The sequence below is a fragment of the Chenopodium album genome, chromosome 4 (genome assembly GCF_948465745.1).
Source record: "Chenopodium album chromosome 4, dcCheAlbu1.1, whole genome shotgun sequence".
Classification (NCBI taxonomy): domain Eukaryota; kingdom Viridiplantae; phylum Streptophyta; class Magnoliopsida; order Caryophyllales; family Amaranthaceae; genus Chenopodium; species Chenopodium album.
In genome coordinates, this window is record NC_137837.1 from 728,217 (window position 1) to 753,160 (window position 24,944).

Here is a 24,944-nt window from a genome sequence, read left to right on the forward strand (position 1 = left end):
TCAAGAGAAATTGTTGCATCTTTTGCATGTGGCTGCCTAAATTGGAATCCACACATGAACTTACTAGTCTTGCGACTGACTTCCCTCAACCATTGTGCCTTGTCTAATTTGGCCTTTCTATCGTTGTTAATGAGACATGAGAAATTTATACTTTTTTTGGTATATATCGTACTTTGTCATACTACACGTCAGTTTGACATACAGTGGCGAAGTCTAAAATTATTGAGGAAGCCCCTGTTTATCAATTTGATAAACAAAATTTGTTTATCAAATGACAAAATGGTAAATAAAACAACATAAATGCCCAGTCATCATGACATTTTCGTAAATATATCAACAACAGTGGGACCCATATTACTAAAAAGTTGTTGATTTATTTACAATTTTGCTATTTAATAAACAAATTTTGTTTATCATATTGATAAACTTGTATTTTCTCAAAATTATTGCTGCATGTATTAAGAAATGGTGGAAGTGTATCATACTACGTATATAATTTCATTACAATAAACTATTTTGTCAAGACGACTTTGTTATAATTTACTACGAATTGAAGCACATCTTCTTCATATTATATTAGGGTGAGTTCTTATTACGACGAGTTCTTATTAATTAAAACATATTTTGCGTTATTTAAGGTTCTAATATTCTATATATACATTGTAACAAATCAATAATATTACGTAATATATAATATGTAGCTTTATCGGTTGCTATGTCATTTTCTATTTCTCATGCTAAAGAAATGAAAATTAAATTCCATAATTTTGTGTTTCGTTGGATAAATGGGCCAAATGAAACTATTTCTTAATCCAAGTTGTTGATAAGTTTCGTGTAAGCCCAGAAATTTAGAACCAATTAACTTAAGCAACAACAGCTATCAATTTCATTTGAATTTATTACAAGTCTTTCTCAAATCTCAATAATCTTCCTCTCTATTTAAACATATTACGCACGCAATTTATACAACCGTACTTGACAATATGCTAATAATAATAATGTGTAGTGTTGTGTTTTTCAAACAAATTGGTAGAATTTCGAAGGAAAATTACAAATTGATCAGTGTCATTGTAATTAAAAGCTATGGTTGAAATGTATATAAGTACTCGTAATTAATAACGTGAAATTAAGTGTTGGTACTCTTCAATAATGTACAGAGTACTACCTTTGAGTTTTGTCGTTTGGAAATTTAGGTAGATTTAAAAGAGAGGAAAATAAAATAGACAACTTTAAAGAATATAATAAGTTAGGGCGTGTTCGGCGCTAGCTTTTAAGTAGCTTTTAGGTAGCTTTAAGTCAAACCACTACTTAACAAAAAATGTGAGTATTTGACAAAGTAGTGGTTATGATAGCTTTTAGTGGTGGAGGTAGCTTTTATGAAAAGTTAGATAAATTAGCTTTTGAAATTAGAGGTAGCTTTTGAGGTATCTGTTGAAAATTTAATCTATAGTTTTAAAAATAAAATATTGAATTTTATATGTAACAGTTAGTCAACCGCTATTTTACCGAACACTCATATCTAAATTATTTATTTTCACAACTAACATCTTGTTGACAGCTAGCAGTTACCTACACAGCTAACAGCTACCTCTACAGCTACAGCTACCTTCACAGCTATATTTTGCCGAACACTTTCTTAATAGTGTAAATAAAGAAATAAAATATAATATTTATTATACAATTTATGCGTGATTTTGTTATACGTTTTAAAAACAATTTCAAATATATTAAAGGTTTATTTGCAGTTTTAAGGACTGCATTTATCATTACTCTACAAAAAAAAATTACGAGTAATAACTATATATAAATCCCGTACGGAATAGTACTTTAATTCACACGTTTATAAAAAAAAAAAGATTGCATTTGCTTTGTTACAATGTTGTAAACATTTTCTCCTAAGAATAGCTATAAGACCGTTACATTAATTCACACAAAAGCACATAGCAATATTAGCATGTACCAAGAGTTGAAAAACCATATGTCCATATTTGTGATAATCAATGGGCGTATTATGGGCCTCCATGCCGAGGACGTAGAGAAGCTATGAATTTATGACGGTATAAAATGAGCTAATAGTGTAAATAAATAAATAAAATATAACATTTATTACACATGCGTGATTTTATTATACATGTTAAAAACAATTTCAAATATATTAAAAGCTTAATTATTTGCAATTTAACCAAATGAGGCCTTAGTGTAAAACTCCATTTTATAAACTTCGTATACATTATCTGTGAGATTGTATAACATAATCCCCTTGATTGGTTTAAATTGGAGTGTTTACATTTTTTTTATTATTACGGAGTACCTTTTAGTACACAATTAACTCATCATGAGGACTTGTCCTACAGATTTTGAATTACATGCAATGCAATTTCATGGTAGATATAAGAGACTACAAGCTTCTGAATATAAGTAATTATTATTGCAATACTCATACTTGTGATATTTTATGTATCTTTAAAAAATTTCCCTCAATATTTTATTCTCATCGACACATTGAATTGACAAAAGAAATGTGGTTATTAGGTATCATATACAAAGCCTCAATTCATAGAGGGTTTGGTCCAAATTATATTTTACAAAAGGTTTAATTTAAAAAAGATGTAAATGTGACAAAGTACTTGTACCCATTTTAGTCTTGGGTAATTCTACCCATATAAGCCCAAAGAGCATAAAAAGGTCCCAAATAAATCAAATGCATCAGTATGGCCTTCAACGGCCCACATATGTACTTTTAGGGCTCACAAACCCACTCATGTAGTACTATAAATACCCCTCAAAGGGCATAAGGTAAAGGGAGGTCACTCTTAGCATCTAAGATGACCATACTCCTCCACTCTCTCCCCTAAACTCCTCTCAATATATGCATTGTTTAATTGGCTACTAACTTGGGTGTCGGAGGCTCTGCCCCGGGGTCCACCCCCGAGGCTTGGGGTTCATTTTGCAGGTCCATTCAAGGTCCAATATCGAGGTTCTCAGACACCCCTTTGAGGCCCGGTTAGCTCATTTTTTGCCGAAACAGTACTGAACTGAGTAATTGAATTATGACACAAAAGGCAAAAAACTATATTAATTAGGAAGCTTGAGTAGTGAGGCATATCAACTATCAAGCGATAGTGCAAATGTGCAATACATAAAACCAGCAACAAAGACTTAAAAAAGTGCACGGTACACACAAATGACCAAATAAACGAGCTTTTAATTGAGAGCAAGTAAAGTCACGAATTAAGAGTGCACGGTACACACAAAATAGACTAGGGCAGCTACTTCTTGCATGGAGGTAATCCAGGTGCATCACAAAGGCACTTGTTATTGGTAAAACCATCAGGGCTAAATTGCTTTAGACGTCGGCCTTTGGGAAACTTACCACATAGCTCGTTGTTGCAAAAATTGACATATCTTAGTTGTCTCAGTTGTCCGAGTCGTTTAGGAAGAGATCCATAGAGCTGGTTGTAAGACATGTCAATATAGTTTAGCGTCCAAGGTAGGTCAACATAGCTGAAATTAAACTTGAAAAGATTTTGCCTTAGGATGACTCGCTCCATTGGTTTATCACTTGTGAACAAAAAAGATGCATCACTTGTAAATTGGTTGAGGGATAATTCTAACTGGCTAATATTTGCTTGACCTAACGACCTTGGGATTGGACCAGATAACCCATTTGTGTCAAGTCTTAATATTGAAAGCCTACTTTTAAATGATCCAAAACTTTTATTGAACCACTTAGCTTGAGTCTGAAATAATGTACACATCAACACCGTTAAATTGATAAATCATGATATCGTGTTACAAATGAACAAATAATATACATTATACAAGTACGTATACCATTTTGTTTTATGCAAGGCAATACAAGTATGTACAAACTTGTAGTGTTTTTCTTTTAACTGAATGAAATAAATATACAATACCTCATTTTCTTATTATTTGTAACCAAAAATATTGATTTTGTAAAACATAAAAAATTATTTGTTACAAATAATAAGAAACGGACATAGTAAATGGATGTATTAACGGATTCACTAATAAAATGAAAAAAAACAAATAAAAGACACATACCCGCTAAGAATGAGTACTTGAAGGTTGGGAAGGAGCGACAAAGAGGAAGGAATAGTGCCTTCGAAGCCGCACGCAACAAGCTGAATGGATTGAAGAGTCTTAATCTGGCTTAAAAATTCAGGAATAGGACCACTGAGGTTAACATTATCCATTGTAATATCGGCGAGATTAGTAAGGTTAACGATGGTGGATGGAATGGAACCCGTCAGGTTTGGCAAGTAATCAAACCCGAGCGTCTCGAGGAATGGAAGGTCACCAATAGAAGGCGGGATTAAACCGGAGACATTATTAGCAATTTGAAAATCAATAAGTCCAGATAGATGAAACCCGGTAATTCGGCCATTGCTTTCGTCGTTGCAACTAACAACATCCAGTTACAGCAGTCATCGCCGTTCCATCCTGAGAAGGGGTACACGTTGTTAAAGTGATCTTTTATTTGTATTAGCACCTTTGTATCGTTTGGGTGGCATGATGCTCCTTCTACTGATTCATGTTGGGAATTAATCAATAAGACCATCAACAAGAGGCTACAATATTTCATCTTCACTTTGATTTCTTTCATCTATCACAAGTTGAATAATATGACTATATTATGTTTTTTGTATGTATAGTGTGAACATATATAATCAACTCTCTGTGAAGATTAATTGATTTTGGAATCTATATAATCAGCAAGATTGAGTCATTATTGCCTTTATTGGTCCAATCAAGGTTCTTGTACTCCATAGCTAGGTCATTGTTGGGTTGGATCATGTCAGTGTATTATTTAATACAGAGTATTAATAAAAGTTGAAGTTTTGGGTTTATCATCAAGGGTACTGTATGACACAACTAACAAAAACTCGTCATCTTAAGAGGCTCGTACTTAAAAAACAACCCATCCTGCTGTAGTCCTGCACAACAGATGATTGATTAGTTCAATAGCTAACTCACAATTACCAGACGATTTTGGTCACTCATAATAAGGAATAATATAAACGTTACGATTCGAGAGGTGAAAGCCGTAAGACAAAGCAGAGTACTACTACTTTTAAGACAATCACAAGATCCACAAGCTGCTTTAGGATGTAACCAACCCACAAAAACACCCCAACTATCAAAATAAAAGAAATTTAACAAAACTAATTAAATGTAAGATTATAAACGTACAAATGAAAAAAACCCTACAGCCTCTGATAGTCATATTGTCTCTGTACCACAGTACTAAAACAACCCACATCCACAGCCTAAACATGCAAGACGGACATACAAAAACCCCAAATTAAATAGGGTGAAAAGGAACAAGTGAGGAGCTAAGGATTATATTGCAGATTTACGCATTTCATCAGCTCCATGAGCAAAATGGCACCTGTCCCCAAAAGTGCACGACCCCTTGGTGAAGTTTTCACAAAGCCTTGTCTTGAAATTGCTACCACCACCAGGTGCACCATGTCCTGTTGACTGCCTGACAGGGGGGCCGCCAGAAGCTGCCTTGACATTCCGTATGAGCTCCTCAACCATGGAAGAGGCCTGCTTGATTTGATCAAAGGTGCCCTCGAGTTGAATATTCCTTTTGTTAGAATCAGTCTCATGGTCTCTTATTGAAAGCTTCACCCCAGTGACACGGCATATTTGCTTTGAATTTATCCCACTTTTACCTATGACTGCTCCAGCAAGAGCAGCATCAATGCTGAGTTTGGCTGTAGAAGACTCTCCAAAGTTTGCAGCAGCACCAATACCAGGTGGTGGAGGTTCCATCCTGCCTCCCATCCTACCTGACATGTATCCCATGCCCCGTGGATCTTCATATGATGGAATGGATGGCCTTCCAAGCTGTCGTTCTCCATGAGCAAAGTGACACTTGTCTCCATATTTACAACCTTCTGGAGAATTAAATTTGGTGCAAATCTTGGTCTTGCCTGATGGTGTAGCTGGACCATCAGAGTATGATGGGGCAACATTCCTGGGTGGAGGAACTGGTGCACCACCAAGGTTCAACATCTGGGAAACAGCCTTGAATCCACCCGGGACATGGTGCAAGAAGTGGCACCCCTCACCAAATGGACAGCCTGACGTACTGCAAAAGAGACAAATTGGGTTCAGATTATTTTTAAATATAAAAAGATGGGGTGAAAACAAAGCTAAAACATCTTCAAATCTAAGTTTTATTTTATAGAACAAAATTGGGACAGACAGGATGATAAGAAATAACAAGGAGATTAACTTTTCCCGTATACAACTGATGAGGAAACTTCATTTATACAAGCCACTGTGAGCAGTCAGCAACAAATAAAACACAACACAAACCCAGAAACTAAAGAAAAGCGTAACCTAGGAAGCCAATGATGTACAAAATCAAACCCATAATAAAACCCACATACACAAACAATTTGAACCCCAATACCTTCACCAGTTCACCCCAACTCTCCACCCCACAGTCTACACCCACAAAGATATCATATGTCAAGTATGAGACACTGATTATTAAGGCTCTGACATATAGCCTCGTGATAAAAAAGAATAACATCAAAACCATAATCTTGGGAAAAATGTTCTTCACTTCCCATAAACCTAGATCCAAAGCACATTTAACCACATCCGACACCAAATCACAGCTAAACAAAGCCAAGTGTTTTCCAACTTAAAAAATTTCTAAGCAATAGTGGCTAGCATAGGTACAAAATCCCAAAATCAAAATAACAAGAGACAACAACCCAAATATAAAAAGATCGATCAAAGTAGCAAGTGAGGAAGGAAAGCCTCTGCAATGCATCACAAATATCTCAAACTTGCATCTGAAAAGCAAGAACTCTAACAGACTTTGAGCTTGACAACTCGTAGGACGTAATGAAAGAACCTAGCAACAGCGAGTCTGATCAAAACAAGGACCTAAAATAATACAAGGAAAAAATAAAATCTAGTTCCACAACAAGTTTACAAATCAATAAATCATACGTCCATTAACCAAAAAAAAATTTATTCCATCCTATCTCCCCCTTGATTCACAATCAATGGTCATTTCAAACATACCTATGGACATTCTATCAGTTTTGAGCACTTTCACATCACATTAACATAGTGGTCCAATCTTCTACACAATTAATTAAGAAACAAAAGAGTTAGATACTCAGGAAGAGCACCAGGACAGCATGGTTGCAGATAATAATTAAACTAGTCTATGCATATCATTCCTGCCGGAGCTAGAAATACACTAATTGTGTAATTGTAAACATTATAAAAATTATGACTTAACATTACATATCGACACAAATCAAACGAGACCCAACATAGGTATTTTTTAATTATGTGATTAGTAAATGATGTCAAATTGAAGAGGGTGAATAGTGCCAAAAATCAAAATTGAACAACTAAAAAAGTATTGACACAAACAAACAGGATAAAACAAATCTCACACAATATGCATCACACAATACAAGAACCTGATTGTGAAATTAGGCCACCCTGCCCATCATGTTCATATGTAAATGGTACCACTCAAACACCCACCCCCCTTCTATCAGTCTCAACACCACACAGCAAAATGCAGAAAATTAAATAATCAGATGTCAGATTATATGATTAAATTCAGCACTTCATGAAACTGCTTCTTCTCGGGATATTTAGCCTTGTTGAAACTTATTTAGTCTCAAAATTGCAGTGAGTACTCCAATGAATTAATAATTTCCATCACATTATATGATTAATTTCAGCACTTCATAAATCTGCTTCTTCTCAGACTATTTAGGCTTGTTGAAACTTATTTCATCTCAGAAATTGCAGTAAGTACTCCAATGAATTAAGAATTTGAATTTCCATCAAGAGTATCGATTTATTGTAATTTGAATGAAGAGTATGGACCTGTACCAAAAACTTAAATACCAATTAATTAGTCTGAGACTGAGTTGCATCACTTTCAAAGCTTAAACTCCCTCCATCTCATAATCAAAGACCCTCACACTTTCCGAGAGTCCACTTTGACCACTACTCCCTCTCAAAATATATACTCCTTCATAAAGTTATTCCGAATCTTTTTTCTTAATTCTGATACAATCTTTCACTGAACATATTTTGAGTAAAAGTTTGAAGCCAAAGTTCAAGCTCGGAAATTAGATTTTACACATAATTCCATATATCTTCCAGTAGATTACCCAGTGTATCGAACATTAGTTATCAATATCATCAAAGTCTCTGTTTACTGTGATTATATGATGATATAGAATAAGACCTGTATCACAACTTTGGATGCTGAATTTATTAGTCAATATATTACCAACATAAATTGTGTAAAATAACATTATTAATCTATATAGCATATTGTTGAATGTAAGATTTGCATTATATGTAGAATTGTTTTAAATAAGTATTGAGATTTGAACCTGAAAAACTTTGTGCAAGGCTTCGATTTGCTTCCTACACCAGATTGGAAGGACTCCGATTCTGTTGAAGAACATTAATTACTTTTTTTCAGTGAGTTGTATTAATTCATTCTTCAATCTCCACTGTTTTTCACCTTTTCCTACCAATCTTTTTTTTAATATAGATTTCGATTTTTATTCAATTCTTTCACTCGCTAAAATTTTAGAAGATTTCGCAGATTAGCTTACAACAAATCTACGAACTAAAACCCTAGAAAATGTCCTAAAATCGCGCAAATCTACAATTGAGTGAGCAAATCGCAGCAAACAAGTCCAAACTCCAAATCATCACTAAAACTTCATAAAAACCCTAGAATACACAATTAATTTGAAATAAAGGTAATTTATAGGAAGAAAATTCAACAAACCTGGACGAGATTTCTTGAAGCCGCCATTGCCATTAAGTGAACCTTCATGTCTACCTCTTTTGCGAGGACCACCGAAATCCATTGTCGAACGAAAGAAGAAGAAATTGAACTACTTAAACCTAAACCTAAAGAAAACCCTAATTTGAGGAAAGAAATTGATTGAAAATTGGGGAAGAAGAAGAGTGGAGTAGGCGAAAGAGAAAACCCTAGCGAAAAGAGAGGAGAGAGAAAGTGAGAGGGCGGGTGTTTGGAGAGAGAAAGTGAAAAGAAACGAAAAAGATTAGGTGGATGTGAGATTTATTTCGGTTTAATATGATTTATTTTAATGACACCTGGAAATTCGAGAGGAGGGTCACGTGCAGTGGGTGAGGTGTAAGAAGCGTCATTCATTCATGTACGAGCACTTTCATTTTCTGTGGGTTTTTCTTTCTCTCTCTTTTGACTAATTGTTGTTTTCTTTTTAGAACTTTACTCTTGCTTCTTTTATTACGACGAGTCGACCTGTGGACGAGTACTAATTTTGCCATGTAGTCCAGTTGGGCTGGGAGTACATCTTTGGGTAGGGCTAGACCTCACAATCCAACCCAAATAACTTGAATTAACCCGAAAATGTCTATTCAAAATTGACCCGATCACAAAACTCATCCGACCCATACCTGTCCAAGCCGAAATGGAGATGACCTGAGCTTGACCTGATACCCAAACGGAACCGACCCGATACCAGAATTGACCCGACCCAAACTCTACCTGATTTGAATTTAACCTGACCTGAACTTGATCCAACAATTGGACTTGAAGACTCACCCGACCTGAAGTGTTGACTCGATACCCGACTTGTTCCGAATAACAATTGACCCGAAACCCGATCCAAATGATCCGTTTGACAAGTGGTAGGGCTCAGTTAGAGATGATTATATGCAGTTCTAGTTGAGCCATTTGAAAACTCCGTTATTTTTTGCTCAAAATGGCAAGTTTGGTTAGATATATTTCTTTTGGGCTAGATATTTCACCAAAATTGTCAACTTGTTTCACCAAGCTCCAGCTCAACTCATGTTCAAGTCTAGGCTAACCAAAACCATTTGATTATTGGTTGGGACTATTAAAAAAACATAGGTAAATTGAAATTATTCCAATATAATCGAAATTTGAAAATATTTTAAAGATAAACCGTCAAAGTTTAAATCATTAAAACCAATTTATCTTTGAGTGTATAAAGTTTTGAAGTTAACACCTATATCAACCCCACCTATTTTGACCCTTTTAAGGCAACCTGATAGCAACCCACATTGATCCAATCCGACCAGCCAATAACCAAGTCCAATTCTAATCATGTGTGATTGAGGATTGGAAGAAGCAATTAGAAAAAAAAAACACATTGCTTACTCTAAACTTTTCCCAATAATTCAAAAAATCAGAAGTCTAAAGTTTACCTCAAAATAATCATTACTTGCTTCTTAAAACTAGATTCATTACAATATGTTACTCCTCTGCACATGATTATACTTACAGAGTTACTAGTCCATCTAAAATACATATTGGCACCCTCATAAACATGCCACTGCACAAAAAATGCTTCCAAAACTATGCTTGTTAGTTGTTAATAGCTATTTGCACTGAATGATCAGTCAGCCAGGATCAGAATGTTGCTGCTAGAGCTCTACAACCATGGTTCCTCCTCCACTACTTCGAGCTTTTGTTGTTGGTGAAGTCGGAATTGCAACTGGAGTAAGATTTGGCACTGACTGTGTCTGCCTGAGACAGCGGAACACTCGCTTGGTACCTATGAGGCATTAGTTCTTCTCCAGTTGGCACTGAATCCGCCATCAGCTGTTATTCATAAACCAACGAACATAAGCATAACATAATGCAAAATACTACTCCTTTTGTTACAGCATCAGTGCTTCCTTTTGTTGTTAATTCAGTTCTACACTCTTTATTTTGAGATGAATTCAATTCTACACTTGTTTCGAGTTCAGCCAATACAGTCATGTTTTCAGATTTTACAGGGTTGTGAACAACGTAGCGTAGTCCCTAAAATCAGCATGTATACTGATATACACCTTCGATTAATTTTTTTACTCTGAAATTGTGACATTTACAAAGCATTAAAGTCTCAACTCAATATTCAACACTGACAAAACAGATAGCAGTGAGAAGGAATTGCCTTACCTTCCAGTCCTTGAAATCAAATCTGAAGACAAAGTGGTTGTATGAAACTTCCTTGGAAGTCACTGAACTCGAGTCAGGAGCATTCTTTGGTGCTGAAAACAAAAGCGATAACAGTCATAAGTTGATCAAAATCAGGAGTATTGCGAAAGTTAAATGTTAAGATGAGCAAGAACGGCAAGGACTTACAAACAAGATGAGTCCCATTATCATTAACAGTAATCTGAGCACGCCCATCTTTTACCAAAAAAGACAAAGCAAACAAATTCTCAACAGTCTGTGCGAATGAATTCCTGTTCAGAATCAAGTTTTCGAGGCAGACACTTCTTTTACTCTTCAAGATGTTAAACATGGTTGCCATGTTCTTATCTGTGTCCTTTTTGTGGTCTGAACCAGAGTTCTCAACCTGATTCACAAGAAGAAAAAATATGAAGCAGATTTATGAACGAGCCAGTAAATCATACTCTGTCACAATGAATCTTTGCTATAAATGCTACATGAAGTACCAAGGAAGTTCAAGACCATATTTAATATTCGATTGAAACAATCTAATGTCATGCGAAATGCACCAGAAATAGTAATTCAATCATCTTCATAAATAAACATCAAGCATAAAGAAGTCCACTGTGAATAATTAAATAACCCATCAAAGTTAATAAAGCTGTATACCTCTTCAGGCTTAGCAGCACTTCCAGTAACCCTTGTTCGTTTCTTTCGAACAAAAGCCTTTCTTGGCTTGATCTGAGTTTTCATCGGTCCAGTCCTGCCATAACAAACAACCATCAATACACCCACAAATCATATCCATGAATCAAATATTTCGCGAATAGAAGTTCAAAACATACATTGTAGAACAGCCTTGAGCATTTTTGAAAATGGGGCAGACAAGCACACCAATGGCATTCCATTTGATCGAAGCACAGTCCTTTTCGTCTTTCCTTCCATCAACAACTCCAAAGTCGCGAACCAAAGAGGTTATGAAATCAAATGGGGTTAGGCCATCTTTGGAATATGACCTTGCAGTGGTCACTAAGGTGTTGGCCATGTCTAGCAGTGTCTCTGCATCCGTTACTTGCTCTCTTGTAGTTGTCACTAAAATATCCCAAGCAAAATTAACCAAAGTATTCATCAGAAGTTATAACAGGAATACAGGACTAACAGCATGTACTGTTATGTACAAGTACAAGTCAAAGCTAGCAAAAAAATTATCCTTTTCTTTTCTTTTCAACTCTTTTTTTTATGACAACCAATGTCTAAGCGACTAAGACTAGGACGTTAAGTAAATAATGTGATACAAATAATACGATCATACATGTAGCGAAGTACTCCGTAGTACTTAAGCCTAAAAACAAACACGTACAATCATTTTATATATTGAAATAGAGTCGTAAACAACCATAATTTAAACACGAGATATAAATTAAAAAAAACTCCACAAGTATGCTCAATTAAATTGTTCATTTTTACAATAAAACTAATACGGAGTAAATTACTTGTCCTACACGGCTACACCTACACTATACACAAATAATACTCGTACAGTCGTACCTGGTTCAATTTTTGTACAACAGTAACTAAAATTTTGCTGAGATTTCAACAGTAAATTTGTAACGTCATATTAAAAAATAAAAAATAAAAAATAAAAAAAAATTAAAATTAAAATTACCATTATCATATAAATCGTCAACTTCTCTAATTATTTTCTGGAACCTATTCGAATCTCCTTTGCATAATTCTTCCTTCTCCTCTGCAAAAAATTTACATGTAAATAAATAAAAACAAACAAATAAATAAATAACTTAAAAACAAATAATTTAACATGAATTTCAATTTTTCACCATGAATGAGATTTTTGTAGTATGCGTAGTGAGACCGGATAACTCGGCGGTCAACCGCCGGTTTCTGCACCGGTTCATCACCGCCGCCACGTGTCCGATCAGAACGGCGTCGTTTTGGTGGTGGCACTTGAAAATGGTCGGTTCGGTTCACCTTTTCGGCTTTAAAAATTTATGTGTCCATTACACCATATGATCATAAACTGGTGATACAATTTGCCTATTTTGTGATGAATTAGATATTTTTGGCAGATTTTTTTTTTCTTCTCACTTTAAAACCTTATAATGCTAAGAAAAAAAATATATAAAGTTAGCGAAAAATAACTACCTTGGAGTACACTTACTTCTATATCCAACCAGATTTACATAAAAGGTGTTGGTGACATATAATAATATGTCAATTTGCACAAAAATATCATACTATATATTTACAAAATGTAAATCTATAAGAAGAGGGGTTAAATTAGTTAGCTAATCCCGTGAATTCCAATTGAAAGACTCGGGATTGACTTTCATTAAACTCGCTTTGGTAAGATTTCACTTATTCCCCTTTTTAAGATATGTGGGTGTTCTTAGAGGTTGGCAACGTATCGTGTCGGGCTGTTGGGGGCTGTGCCTGGTGGTGGCTCGTGTCGGGCCACCATTTGGCACACCCCAGCCCACGGTACGGCACGACGCCACGTGCCTGGCGTGATGTGTCGTATCGTATCGGGCACCGGGCTGTCCATAATTTTTTTAAAACAACCTTTGAAATGGATATCTACTTAAATATTTTTATTAATTTATGTTTATGTTTTTTATTATTATTGTTCTTTTTACTATTATAGTTCTTTATTATTATTTATATTATTCTTATGGTCGTGCTAGGCCGTGCTTGGCGTGTCATACCAACGGGCCAAATTATTGTGCCGCCTGCGGGTTCGTGTTGTGCTCGTGTCGGATTTTCATGAACTACCAACACAACAAAAAGAATACTCGTGTATGGGCCTAAAGCTTTAACCCAGGCTTATTAGGCTCTAATTAGTCGGACCTAAATATGAGTTTTAAGTTTTTAACCGTGCAATTTGGGCAGGAATGTTGGATCAACCGTGGTAAACTCTAACGGTAGTTGCTAGTTAGGGATTAGGGGCAAATGAGTCAAAGTAGTCTATTCAGATTCTAGTTGATCTGAGTTTGTATTATTCGGAGTATCAATAGTTTTAATCCTTTAAGTCACTTTATATCAAGTCATTTTTATACTGATCTTTTACCGAGCAAACCTTGGTGGAGTTGGTGGGGAACACACCATGTGATCTGGAGGTTTTTAATTAAACACATAAGGCAATATTTACATGTACATATTTGAGCGTAATTCCATTCATTTTTTTAAAAAAAAAACATATTACTAATAATAAACAAATCAATCACGAGAAATTATAATGATAGATCAACATGAAATTGATAAGTTGGCTATAAATTTAATAAGACATTAGATCAAACCATGTTTAAGTAAGCTTGCTTTATAACTATAGTTTTAGACCAAAATTTTAAAATAAAACTAGGGTGACTAAGGGCCTGTTCACATTTACTTAATTTCAGTTCAGTTTCAGCTCTTAATTTCCCTCTCTCATAAAATATTCATTTCAGCTTAATTCAGTTCAACTCTAATCAATTCAGTTCAACTCCAATCAGTTCAATTCATATTAGTTCAGCTCAGTTCAGTTCAGTAAATGTGAACATGCCCTAAGTTGAGAACTCAATGGTAGAGAACGAGGATTCAATTTTCATTTCCTCCAATCCTAATCAGGTCAGATACACATATTAATTGCAGTTTCTTCATTGATTTTACATCTCCTCCTTAAACGTTCTAGTGTTCTACCAACCTCATGAAATTGGGCCTTTGTTCACCAAAATCATCCCTCCCTCTCTTTTTTTTTATACTCCGATTTATTTTCTTTTATAAAAATCTCTTTATATAATTATTTATTTAACGGACAAAGATCAACCCATCAATAACAAAGTAGGACCAACTGCTGAGGTGTACGGTAGAGATTCAACCCAACAGTCAAGTGGACTACATTGCATTTCATCAACAAAGAGAAAGAAAAAACTTTGGATATTTACAACAACTAAAAAATTGCAATTATAATCACACAATAAGGGTAAAATCGTAATTACACTCCCACCCTTAAAAAAAAAATCAGCACTCGTATAAAAGAAAGAATTGCGAGCACACTTGTTTGTTCTCTCACACAATCAAAAAGTATCCCCCAACATAACACCCCCGCCTCCTAACCCGAAAATACTAGCCGCGAAGGCGTTACCTAAACAAAAACTCGTATTTTTCATAATTCCACCAAATTTAAATTTGATAAATAATTTATTATTTAAACTCGTATTTCATTTTAATCGTCTTAAAACCCTAATTAAATGAAATTAGAAATGAAAGCAAACAATTAGATAAGCCTGATGATTATTATTAATATAAATAGTATTGTATAAGAGAAAGGAAGAGTGAGAGATTTAAGATTTATTAGTAATAATAATATTATGGAGGAGAAGGAAGAAGAAACGACGTCGTCGAACAATGGAGAGATGGAGAAGAGAGAAAAGGAGGAAGACGAAGAAGAACAAGCATGGGGAACATTGGAAGAGCTTTTGTTAGTGTGTGCCGTCAACCGCCATGGATTCAATAGTTGGGACTCCATTTCTACGGAACTCCAGAAACGTATCAAACACTCTTCTCTCGACAAAAACGACGTCGTTAACGACGCCATCGAAGGAGGCGGTGAAGGTACAGTTGATGGTTCGTTTTCGTCGGGAAACTGCCGGAAAAAGTACGTTCACTTGAAGCGGCGGTTTGAGGAGGCGGCGGCGGAGACGGTGGAGGAAGCCGGCGAGGAACACCTCGTGCGTATGGTGGATGAGTTACGGAAGCTTCGAGTCGAGGAGTTGAAGCGCGAGGTTCATCGGCACGACGTTTCGATCGTGTAATTAGATTTATTAATTATAATTTTATTTTATTATTATTCCGATCTATGATTTTTTTTTTAAATTTTAATTTATTTTTTGGATTGAGATCTGATTAGTTTATATTAATGGTGAGAACAGGTCGTTGCAATTGAAGGTGAAGAGATTAGAGGAGGAGAGAGAAAGCAGTAAAGTAAAGGCAGAAGATGAGGATGAACAACAACAACAACAAAGACAACAAGATGATGATGATGAAGAAGAAGAAGAAGAAAAGACAGTATTATTATCAGATCTGAGGATTAAACCGGAAGAAAATGCGACAGAAAAAGGAGATGAACCGGAGAGATCTTCGGTCGAGAAGGTTATAACCGCTGACTCGGCGGAGAATCGTTCATCTAACTCGACCAATCACCCGAAAACCGACAATATAAAACCTGGGAATGATTCGAAACGGGGTGAACCGGGGGCGGTTCGGGTGGAGTGGAAGAGGGGTGAACCGGGTGGTGGCGAAAGTAATAGAAAAGTGAACCGGCTTAGTGAGTCGTTGTCGGAGTCGAGGAGGGAAAGCACTAGGCAGCAAAGCAGTGACGTTCAGAGTTCCGCTAGCTTGTCGAAAAAGAAACGACGTCGTTTTAGAGGGGATAGCGGTGACGAATTGGAGGCCGAGGAGGTTTCGCCCGCTAATAAACGGATTAATGCGAAATCTCAACCGTTGATTCGGTTCTTGGAGAGCCTCCGGTCTCATAAACATGGCTCTGTTTTCCAACGTCGGCTTCCTAGTCAGGTAAATTTTGTTACTTCATATTTTACTTTTTACCGCGGTAAATTTTATTTAATAAAAGGAGTATATAAATGACCATTACAAGTTTACAACAACAAATTTCGGATTATATGCCAATAATCATTACTTGTAGAGTTGTAGTAATGTAATCGAAGTGTTTTTGGGCCAACTAAATTGATACCAATAGTCCAATAGTAAGTTTTAGTTTAGTTAATATTGTGAGTATTTTATCAACACTGATTAGTCATTAGTGGTTACACTTTACACCGAGATCATTTTAACCAAATTTGAGGGCAATTCTATCAAATTAGGACTGTTATAATAACAAGATAATCTGTAAAAAAAAAAAAAATTAAATTGCAAAACGATTATGATTTGCATGGGCAATATGAGTAATTTTTTAACTTATTACAATTTTTTTAACATAGAATCTATTTATTAATTTTATTTAGGAGTATTTATATATAAATGTATAAATTTATCTTATCCATTTGATAGAGATTATTACATGTAAGGTATTATATTGGGAGTATTTTGACCATCCTAAATTATTACGGTACATGATAAAAGATTGTTTTTTAAATTACATTAAATTTGAATTTGAGCCACTATTTCATACGATTAATTCTCAACTTTTAGATCCAAGTAGTGGGGTGAGTCTCTCCCTCTAAGATATTTATCCATCTTTCTTTTCCAATTTTACATCTTTGTTATATTCCCCTTTCTTCTACGGAATATTTGCTTATGCCACATATGTAGTGTTTTTTGTAGAGAGCACGAGTGTTTAGTTACAATTATGTTCGAGGATAAATACAAATAAAAAAGATAAGAGACAAGATTTTTAAAGCTTTAATTTTTTAATTTCCGACCTAATAAGTCAAAGAATAAAAGATAATAGACAACAAGTGAGAGTATGCTTGTAATTTAAACCATGAAATTTTATCCATTAAGAAAATTGAAGTGTAGAGTCATTTATTTTAAATTATCTCGACTAAAAAGATTATCGAAATATCCTAGAGTAATAACTAAAATTAAATTGGAAAAAGTAACATAATAATATTGCTCCGTACTTGTGTTGCATAGGGACCTTCGTAATGATCCCTTGATTGTAGGCTTGTAGCAAGTGAGCCGAGTTTATAGGTTCTCCTATCGAATTCGAGGCCTTGGGTTCAGGCAACAAGGTCGGGTAGGTTGTATTTAGAGGTCTTATGAGATAGCCTTATACAATTGAACCCTCCATTATTTAGTTTTTTTCTCTGCCTCTCTTAAACTCTCTATTTACCTCTATTCAAAAAAAAAAAAAAACTCTCTATTTACCTTTTTTAGGTTTTTTTTATTATTATTTTTTTTATTTTTAACTAAGATATTATACGAATATGATTATTATTTTTTAAATAATGAATATTTATTAATATGAAGTATAATAAAAAAATATTCATGTGAAATTTTATTACATCTATTTCAATGTGTTGATATCAATTTTTATTATACTCCGTATTTTGTGTTACTCCTAATAATTGTGCATCCGGTTGAACCTTCATATCGCCCAGAAAACACAATGTTGGTACCCCATTAAATTAAAATAAGTAGTGCCCTCAAATTTTATTTTATTTTATTTTTTAAAAAATACATAGGTCATGTTTGGTAATTGGCTTTTTAATGGCTTTTTGGTTAGCTTTTGGCTTTTGGCTTTTTTAGGTGGTCAAACAGCCAAAAAATGTGTTTGGTAATTGGCTTTTTAGTCAGTGAAAAAGCTGGTTTTTAAGTCAAAATAAAAAAGCTGTTTTGAGTAACTTTTTTGTTGGCTTTTGGCTTGTTGGCCCACAAATTATCTAATAAACAGCCAGCTTAAACAACCAATTTCAAAAGCCATTATAAACCGCCAAACCTTCCAGCTTGTCAAACAAGCCAAGTGAACTAGCAAACAACCAACAGCCATTTGCCAAACAAGGCCATAGTATCAAAAGAGCGAGTGAGATTTGAAGTTGGGCCAATTGACCATATTGGTATATAAGTTAACACCCTTATGACATATTGGTATATAAGTTATTGCCGGCAACATATTGGTATAAAAATTAACGTGTGGCGACATATTGGTATATAAATTAACAAATTGTGACATTTACCCTTATTTTTTCTTCAGATGAAAGAGCGTGTTGTATACTTCAAAATTTTGTTTTAATTACTTTTGCAATCTTATTTATTATCATAATATACTTATTCAGCACCAAATAATAATTTTTCCCTCTTTCCTTCCAATACAATAACTTTGATAAATCAATCAAACGATAAAACCCCAAAGAACTAATAAACAATAAACAAAATCTCAATATTAGTTATTTAATTTCAAAACCAATTACTAGAAGACGCTAACTTTCATTATTACTTCATTTGTTTAATTATACCCTCAATTTTGTAAATCAACAATATAATAAGAAAATATATATATATATATATATATATATATATATATGAGTTTTTTTATTTATTTTTATTTTTTTTTATTTTAAAAAAAAGAAGAATCTACCCTTGTGATGCTTCAATGACCAATGCCCTCAATACATTCAAGCTTATATTCCTTTGCTCAAGCTTTCCTATTCGTTTTCCCCTAGCTTCTTTCTCAACACTTTTGGGCTTTCAACTTTTTTTTTTTTGGATTTTTACTTCATAATTTTTGTAAATTAATATAAAAAGTAGAGAAAAGTACAAAAAACAAAATGTCAAATAAAAGTTATTAGCACTAAAATTAAGCGCGTGTATCATACGCATATCCTCCGACGAGAAAATAGGGGTAAATGTCGCAATTTGTTGACTTATATACTAATATGTCGCCACATGTTAATTTTTATACCAATATGTCGCCGGCAATAACTTTTATACCAATCTGTTATAAGGGTGTTAACTTTTATACCGATATGGTGAATTGGCCTTTGAAGTTGGGGACAATTGAATTTTTGGCCTTGGGGATGTTTTGTGAAAGAGTGTGAGAGAAGGAAATTAATTCGTGCCAGGTCAGCATCAAGGTAGTGGACATGCAAAAGAGCAGTATGGGGACATAGGTGTTATTTCATGAATTTGCATGGGTATTTTTGTAAACAAGTTTTTCATTGGTCTTTCTGCCCTTGAACTTTTTTTTCTTCTTCTTAATTTAAACGGGAATAGTAGTACTAGTATTAGAAGCCTAGAAGAATTTATTCATGGTCCACTTTCCCCCTTCCCTTATTTTTTTTAACTCCCAATCAAATTTAGTTGTACTTCTTCCGTTTTTTTATTAGAAACTTAAGAGTTTTTTCATAGAAATCAAGGAATTTGATTGAGATTATAAATATTCATGTGGAATTAGGGAAAGATAAATAAAAATAAATATTCAAAAAGTACAATCTATAGATAAAAATAAACTTGTATTACTGGCTTCTAATAAAAGAACGTAGGGAATAGTATATAAAAATATATAAATATACTTGAGTACACCTTTCATTTGTTTTTGTTGGTCAATCTTTGGCCATTTTTCTCTCATCAAAAAAATGTATAAGTAATCAACAAATAGAAATAAGGGTGTATGAATTTATCACATTAATCTCATTAAAAAAGAAATGATATAAACAAGAATCCTTTGTATAAAAGTAAGACAAGACCCTCTCTTCAACTTTAGGTTGAGAATCTATATGTTATGCTATTACTCAATAAATCACCATATTTGCTACTTAGTTATATTTGTTTTTATCAACTTTTTGAAATTTTATACCATGAATTACCTTCATTTCATATTATTTGCAACGATTAGACATTTTTTCTCTACTTTATGTCAAATCGTTGTAAATAATATGTAACAGAGGTAACATATACCATGCGAATGAAATTGAGTAACACTTTTCACTGTCATCCTTAAAAACAAATGTGACACATTTACCAAAAAAAAAACAAAAAAAACGATGGTTGTCCTAATAAGTAAGATTATGTATGATTTGTATAGATGTTAAAGTGTAATTTTAATTTATCAACTTTTTATGTTTTCTTATATAAAACTGAATTTTCAAGTATGCCTATATAAGTTTTCACCAGGACTCCTATAGACCAAATATAATTGTTCAAAACTTAAAGGTTTAATTTTTTTTTTTGTGTGTGTGAAAAGTAGTGAAAATATTCTTGGCAAACGGCAAGATGAACGGAAAGCCGTTAGGTGTAAGTGGGGCCTTTTAAAACTTTGACCTTTTCCTTAATTATATTTTGTGCTTCTCTTTGAAAAGCTGGGACGACGTACTATTATGATTATCATTGATATTGTGGAGCCGATATAGTACGTGCGTGTTTTGGTCTATTTTACGTCCCAAACTTTACGTAAATACTTATCTTTGGCCTTTGATTCATGTCCTCAACTCAAATCTAGGGACTAGAGTGCCCGTATCTTGTTTAGGTTGGATCCATACTATCAAACACATAACTTTAATTATGAATATTTTAATTTATATATATATTTTTTTTAACAAATTAGGTGTTTGTCTTGTCTATTTTTTTTAAAAAATATACCTTCATATTTCGTACGAGTTCATTACCAATATTTTTTATTTTTTTATTTATTTTATTTTATTTTATTTTAAATAACCATCACTATTAATATATACATTTATATGTAAAGAAACTAGAGATTTGGGAATAAAGGGGCCAATATAACTTATTTTAACGTGATTAGAGAAAGTATGTATGTTACCTATCATGCTCTTTTTACGGTTTCTAACTAGTTCGAAGTTTAAACGTGTCTAGAAAAAGCATGTATGTACTCAGCATGGGCATGATTATTTTCCCGTTCCCAACTAATTTAAATGTGACTAGAAAAGTTTGTATGTTACTTACATGTCCTTATTGAAATTGTTGAAGTTGCATGTCCCACGATTATTACCAAAATTTAACTTTTTATGTATTAAATACTATGGAGTAATCATCTTTCTTAAATTCTTAGTACTCCGTAATAATTAAAAATTACCTAATCAAAGTGTTATATTCCGTAGTTTATAGTTTATACTCCATAATTTTGGATGAAGAGGTAACAAATTTATCTATTTTGGGATGATGTAAGATCATAAATCAGAAAAAAGAAGTCGAGTAATTTCTTTTACGGGTGTTGAACACAATTAGCACGCTATTCATGTTGTTCGTAAATGGAAACCATAAATTGTTGGAAAATGTTCATTTCTCTAACGAGAAGTATCATTCCATAAATATGCTATTTCTTTCAGATGATCCACGTGAAACCAGTTTCACCAATTTAAGTTGTTACTCCGTAGCTCTTTGTCCCTCGATATCATATTGATTCTTATTGACATACCCCGCTTAAACAGTGAGTGAACTCATTGTTCTTGGTGGGGTTTACATTACATGGGTTGAGAGTTCGAATAAATTAGAATAGATAAACAACTTTTATAATCAACTTTTAGCAAAGATACCCTTTTGAATATTTTTTTTTCCTTTTGGGTTTATATTTAGCTCTAATTTGACCAACTATAAACTTATTGATATTTTAAAATTAGTTTAATAAATATTATTAAATCCTTAAATTTTGACTAATAGGCAATAGGCATAGGCTAGTAGAGGCTATACAAATTCCTTTGGTGTTGTTTTTATAAAGGGCTAAAACGTAAAAACAAGGCTATACACGGACGTTTAGTTAGGAGTACTTACATTAGTTACATGAACATTAACATATCATCTTCATGCACCTTTCTTTACACGTACGTATAATAACATGCCTCTATGTCGTTAAACTATGCATGCATACGAATTATGGAGTACTTCACTACTTAGTCATCTAATGGTAAGGATTTAATCCTCATGTTTGTGAGAGTCAAGACTTCGAAAATGAGAAAATCTTGCTTTCATTCTTTGCTTAACTACCTTAATAAAGTATTTTATTTTGGAGTTTTAGGGGCATATGATTTCAGGCTCTCCTTGATTTATGCTGTCATTGTTTATTATTACTCCGTACTTAACGAATAAATTGCTAAAGAAAGGAGGAAAATGAGGATGTTATGCTGTATTGTCAACCAGTTACATTTGAGCTGCTCATTTGTCCGCACACTAGATTAATTTAGCCACTTGCTGATTCTACTACCCTATCTCACTGAATGGACGTCAAAGACCCCGTGCCCTTAATCTATACGTCATCCGTTTATATGTAGATGTAACTTTTTGCATTTACACAATTCATAGTTTTACACACGCTCATTTAACTATTTGGTGATCTATAATTAAATGAACGCATAGTTATGTGAGACTTTGTTAGGTTGATAAATTTTTGTTTGAATTATCGACTTTTGTGACTGTATACGTATCATACAGATTACAGAGTGTAATGCTTTAGCTGACATTTTTTTTATCTTCAGTAAAATTTTCTTACACTATTTGGGTGTTGCAGGAAACTGAAAAATACAGGAATGTAATCCGCCAACACATGGATTTAGATACAGTTCAATCCAGACTTGACAAGGGTATATACTGCGATTGTCATCCCAAATTTTACCGTGACCTCATCCTTACATTCACCAATGCGGTGCTCTTTTACCGTAAGAGCACCGCAGAGCATATTGCAGCCAAGGAACTTCGGAGGTTGGTAATGGACGAAGTTGCCCAAAAAACCCGAAAGCCCAAGGTCCAACCAAGGAAATCGGACCAGGAACCTCAAAACCTCGAACCTGTGGTGAAGAAACCCAGATCCTCTACGACCATGGTTGTGTGCAGGAGACGAATCTCCAACTCAATGCAAGCATTGTCAGATGGAATGAAGAAGGCGGATACTAATCATACTACGAGCACTACTAATAGTAAGAATAATATTAGTAGTAATGTGGTGAATGGACGCGAGGAGAAAGTAAAGCCTGATCACAGTCAGAAGAGAATTAATGGTAGTAATGATATCAGCAGTGGTTCTCTTTCGAGTAAGAAAGAAAAGGAGAAAGAAGGCGATAAAGGAGGTGGTGGTGGTGATGAAAACTTGAAGAAGTTGCTTACAAGAGAGAGATCGAATTTGGGGAATGGAGGGTTGCGTTTGAGTAATAGCAATGGGAAGAAGATCATTAGTAAAGAAGGTAATAAACGGGAGAAAATGGGGAATGTTAGTAAAGATAGTAAACAGGAGAGCTCCGAGGGTGAAAGGGCTGAAGTAATGGAAAGGAGGAAGATAAACAACGCGGATCAAAAGCAAGAGAAAGGAACACCAACCCCTGTTTTGAAGAAACAAGGTGTGGCCAAGTTCTTGAAGAGGATGAAGCAAAATTCGCCTTCTAGTCAAGAGAAGGCGAAAAATAACGACTCTGAGGAGGATGAGGAGGAAGGAGGGGTAAGAGAAAAAACCCAAGTTACTAACAATAGTAATGCTAGAAAGACAGGTGGGAATTTGAAGAAAAATATTAGTAAAGATGTAGAGGTGATGAATACAACAAGGAGGAGTTCAGGCAGGAGAGGCGAGAAGGAGGCAGCAGCGTCGAGGAGAGGGATTGGTAGGCCGCCAAAACGGAAGGCAGCGATGATGAGTGGTAGTACACCGGATTCAGCGAAAGGTGGAAGATCTGGTGGTGAAAAATTTAAGAAAAAACCTAGGAGATAATATGGTTGAGTTTGTATTAGTAGTTTGTAGTCCTTTGTTGTACATTTTAAGATGTGATGTTCATTTTGGGTTCCCTTTAATTCTAGCTTTGTTGTATACATGGAGGGCTAGCTTTAAGGCTTTCATTAGACTTTAGTTGTTAGAATTGAGGAAGATAAGAAAGAAATGCTTGCATTTGTAGAGTAGTTTCGTATAAGCAAGTTTCAATATTTATGGTATCTTCACTTTAATGGTTTTTGATAATTTTTTTTACAAATTGGGTTAATGAGTTATGGTCATGGAAATTTGGCCCAAATGAGTTTATGAATAATGGAAAATTGGCCCATCTTTATTTTTTGCATCAATTGAAGAGTTTATGCTCCGCATATTAATTATGTTAATCATAGCTAATTACATAATTTCCCAAGTATATAAGTAAGGCAAAAGCTAATGAGTGTCTCCGGGCATTAGATAAGAGAATTAAAAGTGGAAATATTATATTAAAAACTAACATTAATTACACCGAACGATGCGTGATTTTGTTATGCATTCTTAACTTAATACTGTTTCAACCAATATAATTATTCTTTATCTAACGCTCGGGGCGTTTGTTAGCAAGATCCTACAAATAATTGCAATATTGTGGTATGGTTATTAATAATGTATGTGTGTAGAAATTATCATGTACTTGTGATTGATATTGTAGACTGTTGGTGTGTAAAAGCTCTTACTCTCTTATATAGACTTGTTTTCAAGTCGAGCTATTAAATCAAAGTTTAGGTCGCCTAATGCCTATATTAAAACATTTCT

At 34.2% G+C, this 24,944-nt stretch overlaps 3 protein-coding genes and 1 pseudogene across 4 annotated transcripts; 1 reads left to right on the forward strand and 3 right to left on the reverse strand.

The window, feature by feature from the left end:
• Window positions 1–3,269: 3,269 nt before the first annotated feature.
• On the reverse strand, window positions 3,270–4,217 carry LOC145626195 (polygalacturonase inhibitor 1-like). The gene is made up of 2 exons (XM_081678625.1): window positions 4,083–4,217; window positions 3,270–3,740 (listed from the first exon to the last, which is right to left on the reverse strand). Exons 1-2 carry the CDS (start codon window positions 4,215–4,217, stop codon window positions 3,270–3,272), a joined length of 606 nt encoding a protein of 201 aa, XP_081534751.1.
• A 942-nt stretch (window positions 4,218–5,159) lies between these two features.
• LOC145628386 (zinc finger CCCH domain-containing protein 14-like) lies at window positions 5,160–9,101 on the reverse strand. Its single transcript, XM_081680678.1, has 3 exons — window positions 8,828–9,101; window positions 8,421–8,481; window positions 5,160–6,121 (listed from the first exon to the last, which is right to left on the reverse strand). The coding sequence occupies exons 1-3, from the start codon at window positions 8,907–8,909 to the stop codon at window positions 5,365–5,367; spliced, it is 900 nt and encodes a 299-aa protein (XP_081536804.1). The 5' UTR covers window positions 8,910–9,101; the 3' UTR covers window positions 5,160–5,364.
• Window positions 9,102–10,252: 1,151 nt separating this feature from the next.
• On the reverse strand, window positions 10,253–13,556 carry LOC145626196 (non-structural maintenance of chromosomes element 4 homolog A-like; annotated as a pseudogene). The gene is made up of 8 exons (XR_014110970.1): window positions 13,514–13,556; window positions 12,832–12,990; window positions 12,660–12,740; window positions 11,839–12,085; window positions 11,663–11,756; window positions 11,183–11,399; window positions 10,997–11,088; window positions 10,253–10,654 (listed from the first exon to the last, which is right to left on the reverse strand). The product of XR_014110970.1 is annotated as a non-structural maintenance of chromosomes element 4 homolog A-like (transcript).
• A 1,278-nt stretch (window positions 13,557–14,834) lies between these two features.
• LOC145628387 (uncharacterized) lies at window positions 14,835–24,398 on the forward strand. Its single transcript, XM_081680679.1, has 3 exons — window positions 14,835–15,797; window positions 15,919–16,561; window positions 22,968–24,398. The coding sequence occupies exons 1-3, from the start codon at window positions 15,358–15,360 to the stop codon at window positions 24,153–24,155; spliced, it is 2,271 nt and encodes a 756-aa protein (XP_081536805.1). The 5' UTR covers window positions 14,835–15,357; the 3' UTR covers window positions 24,156–24,398.
• Window positions 24,399–24,944: the final 546 nt, after the last annotated feature.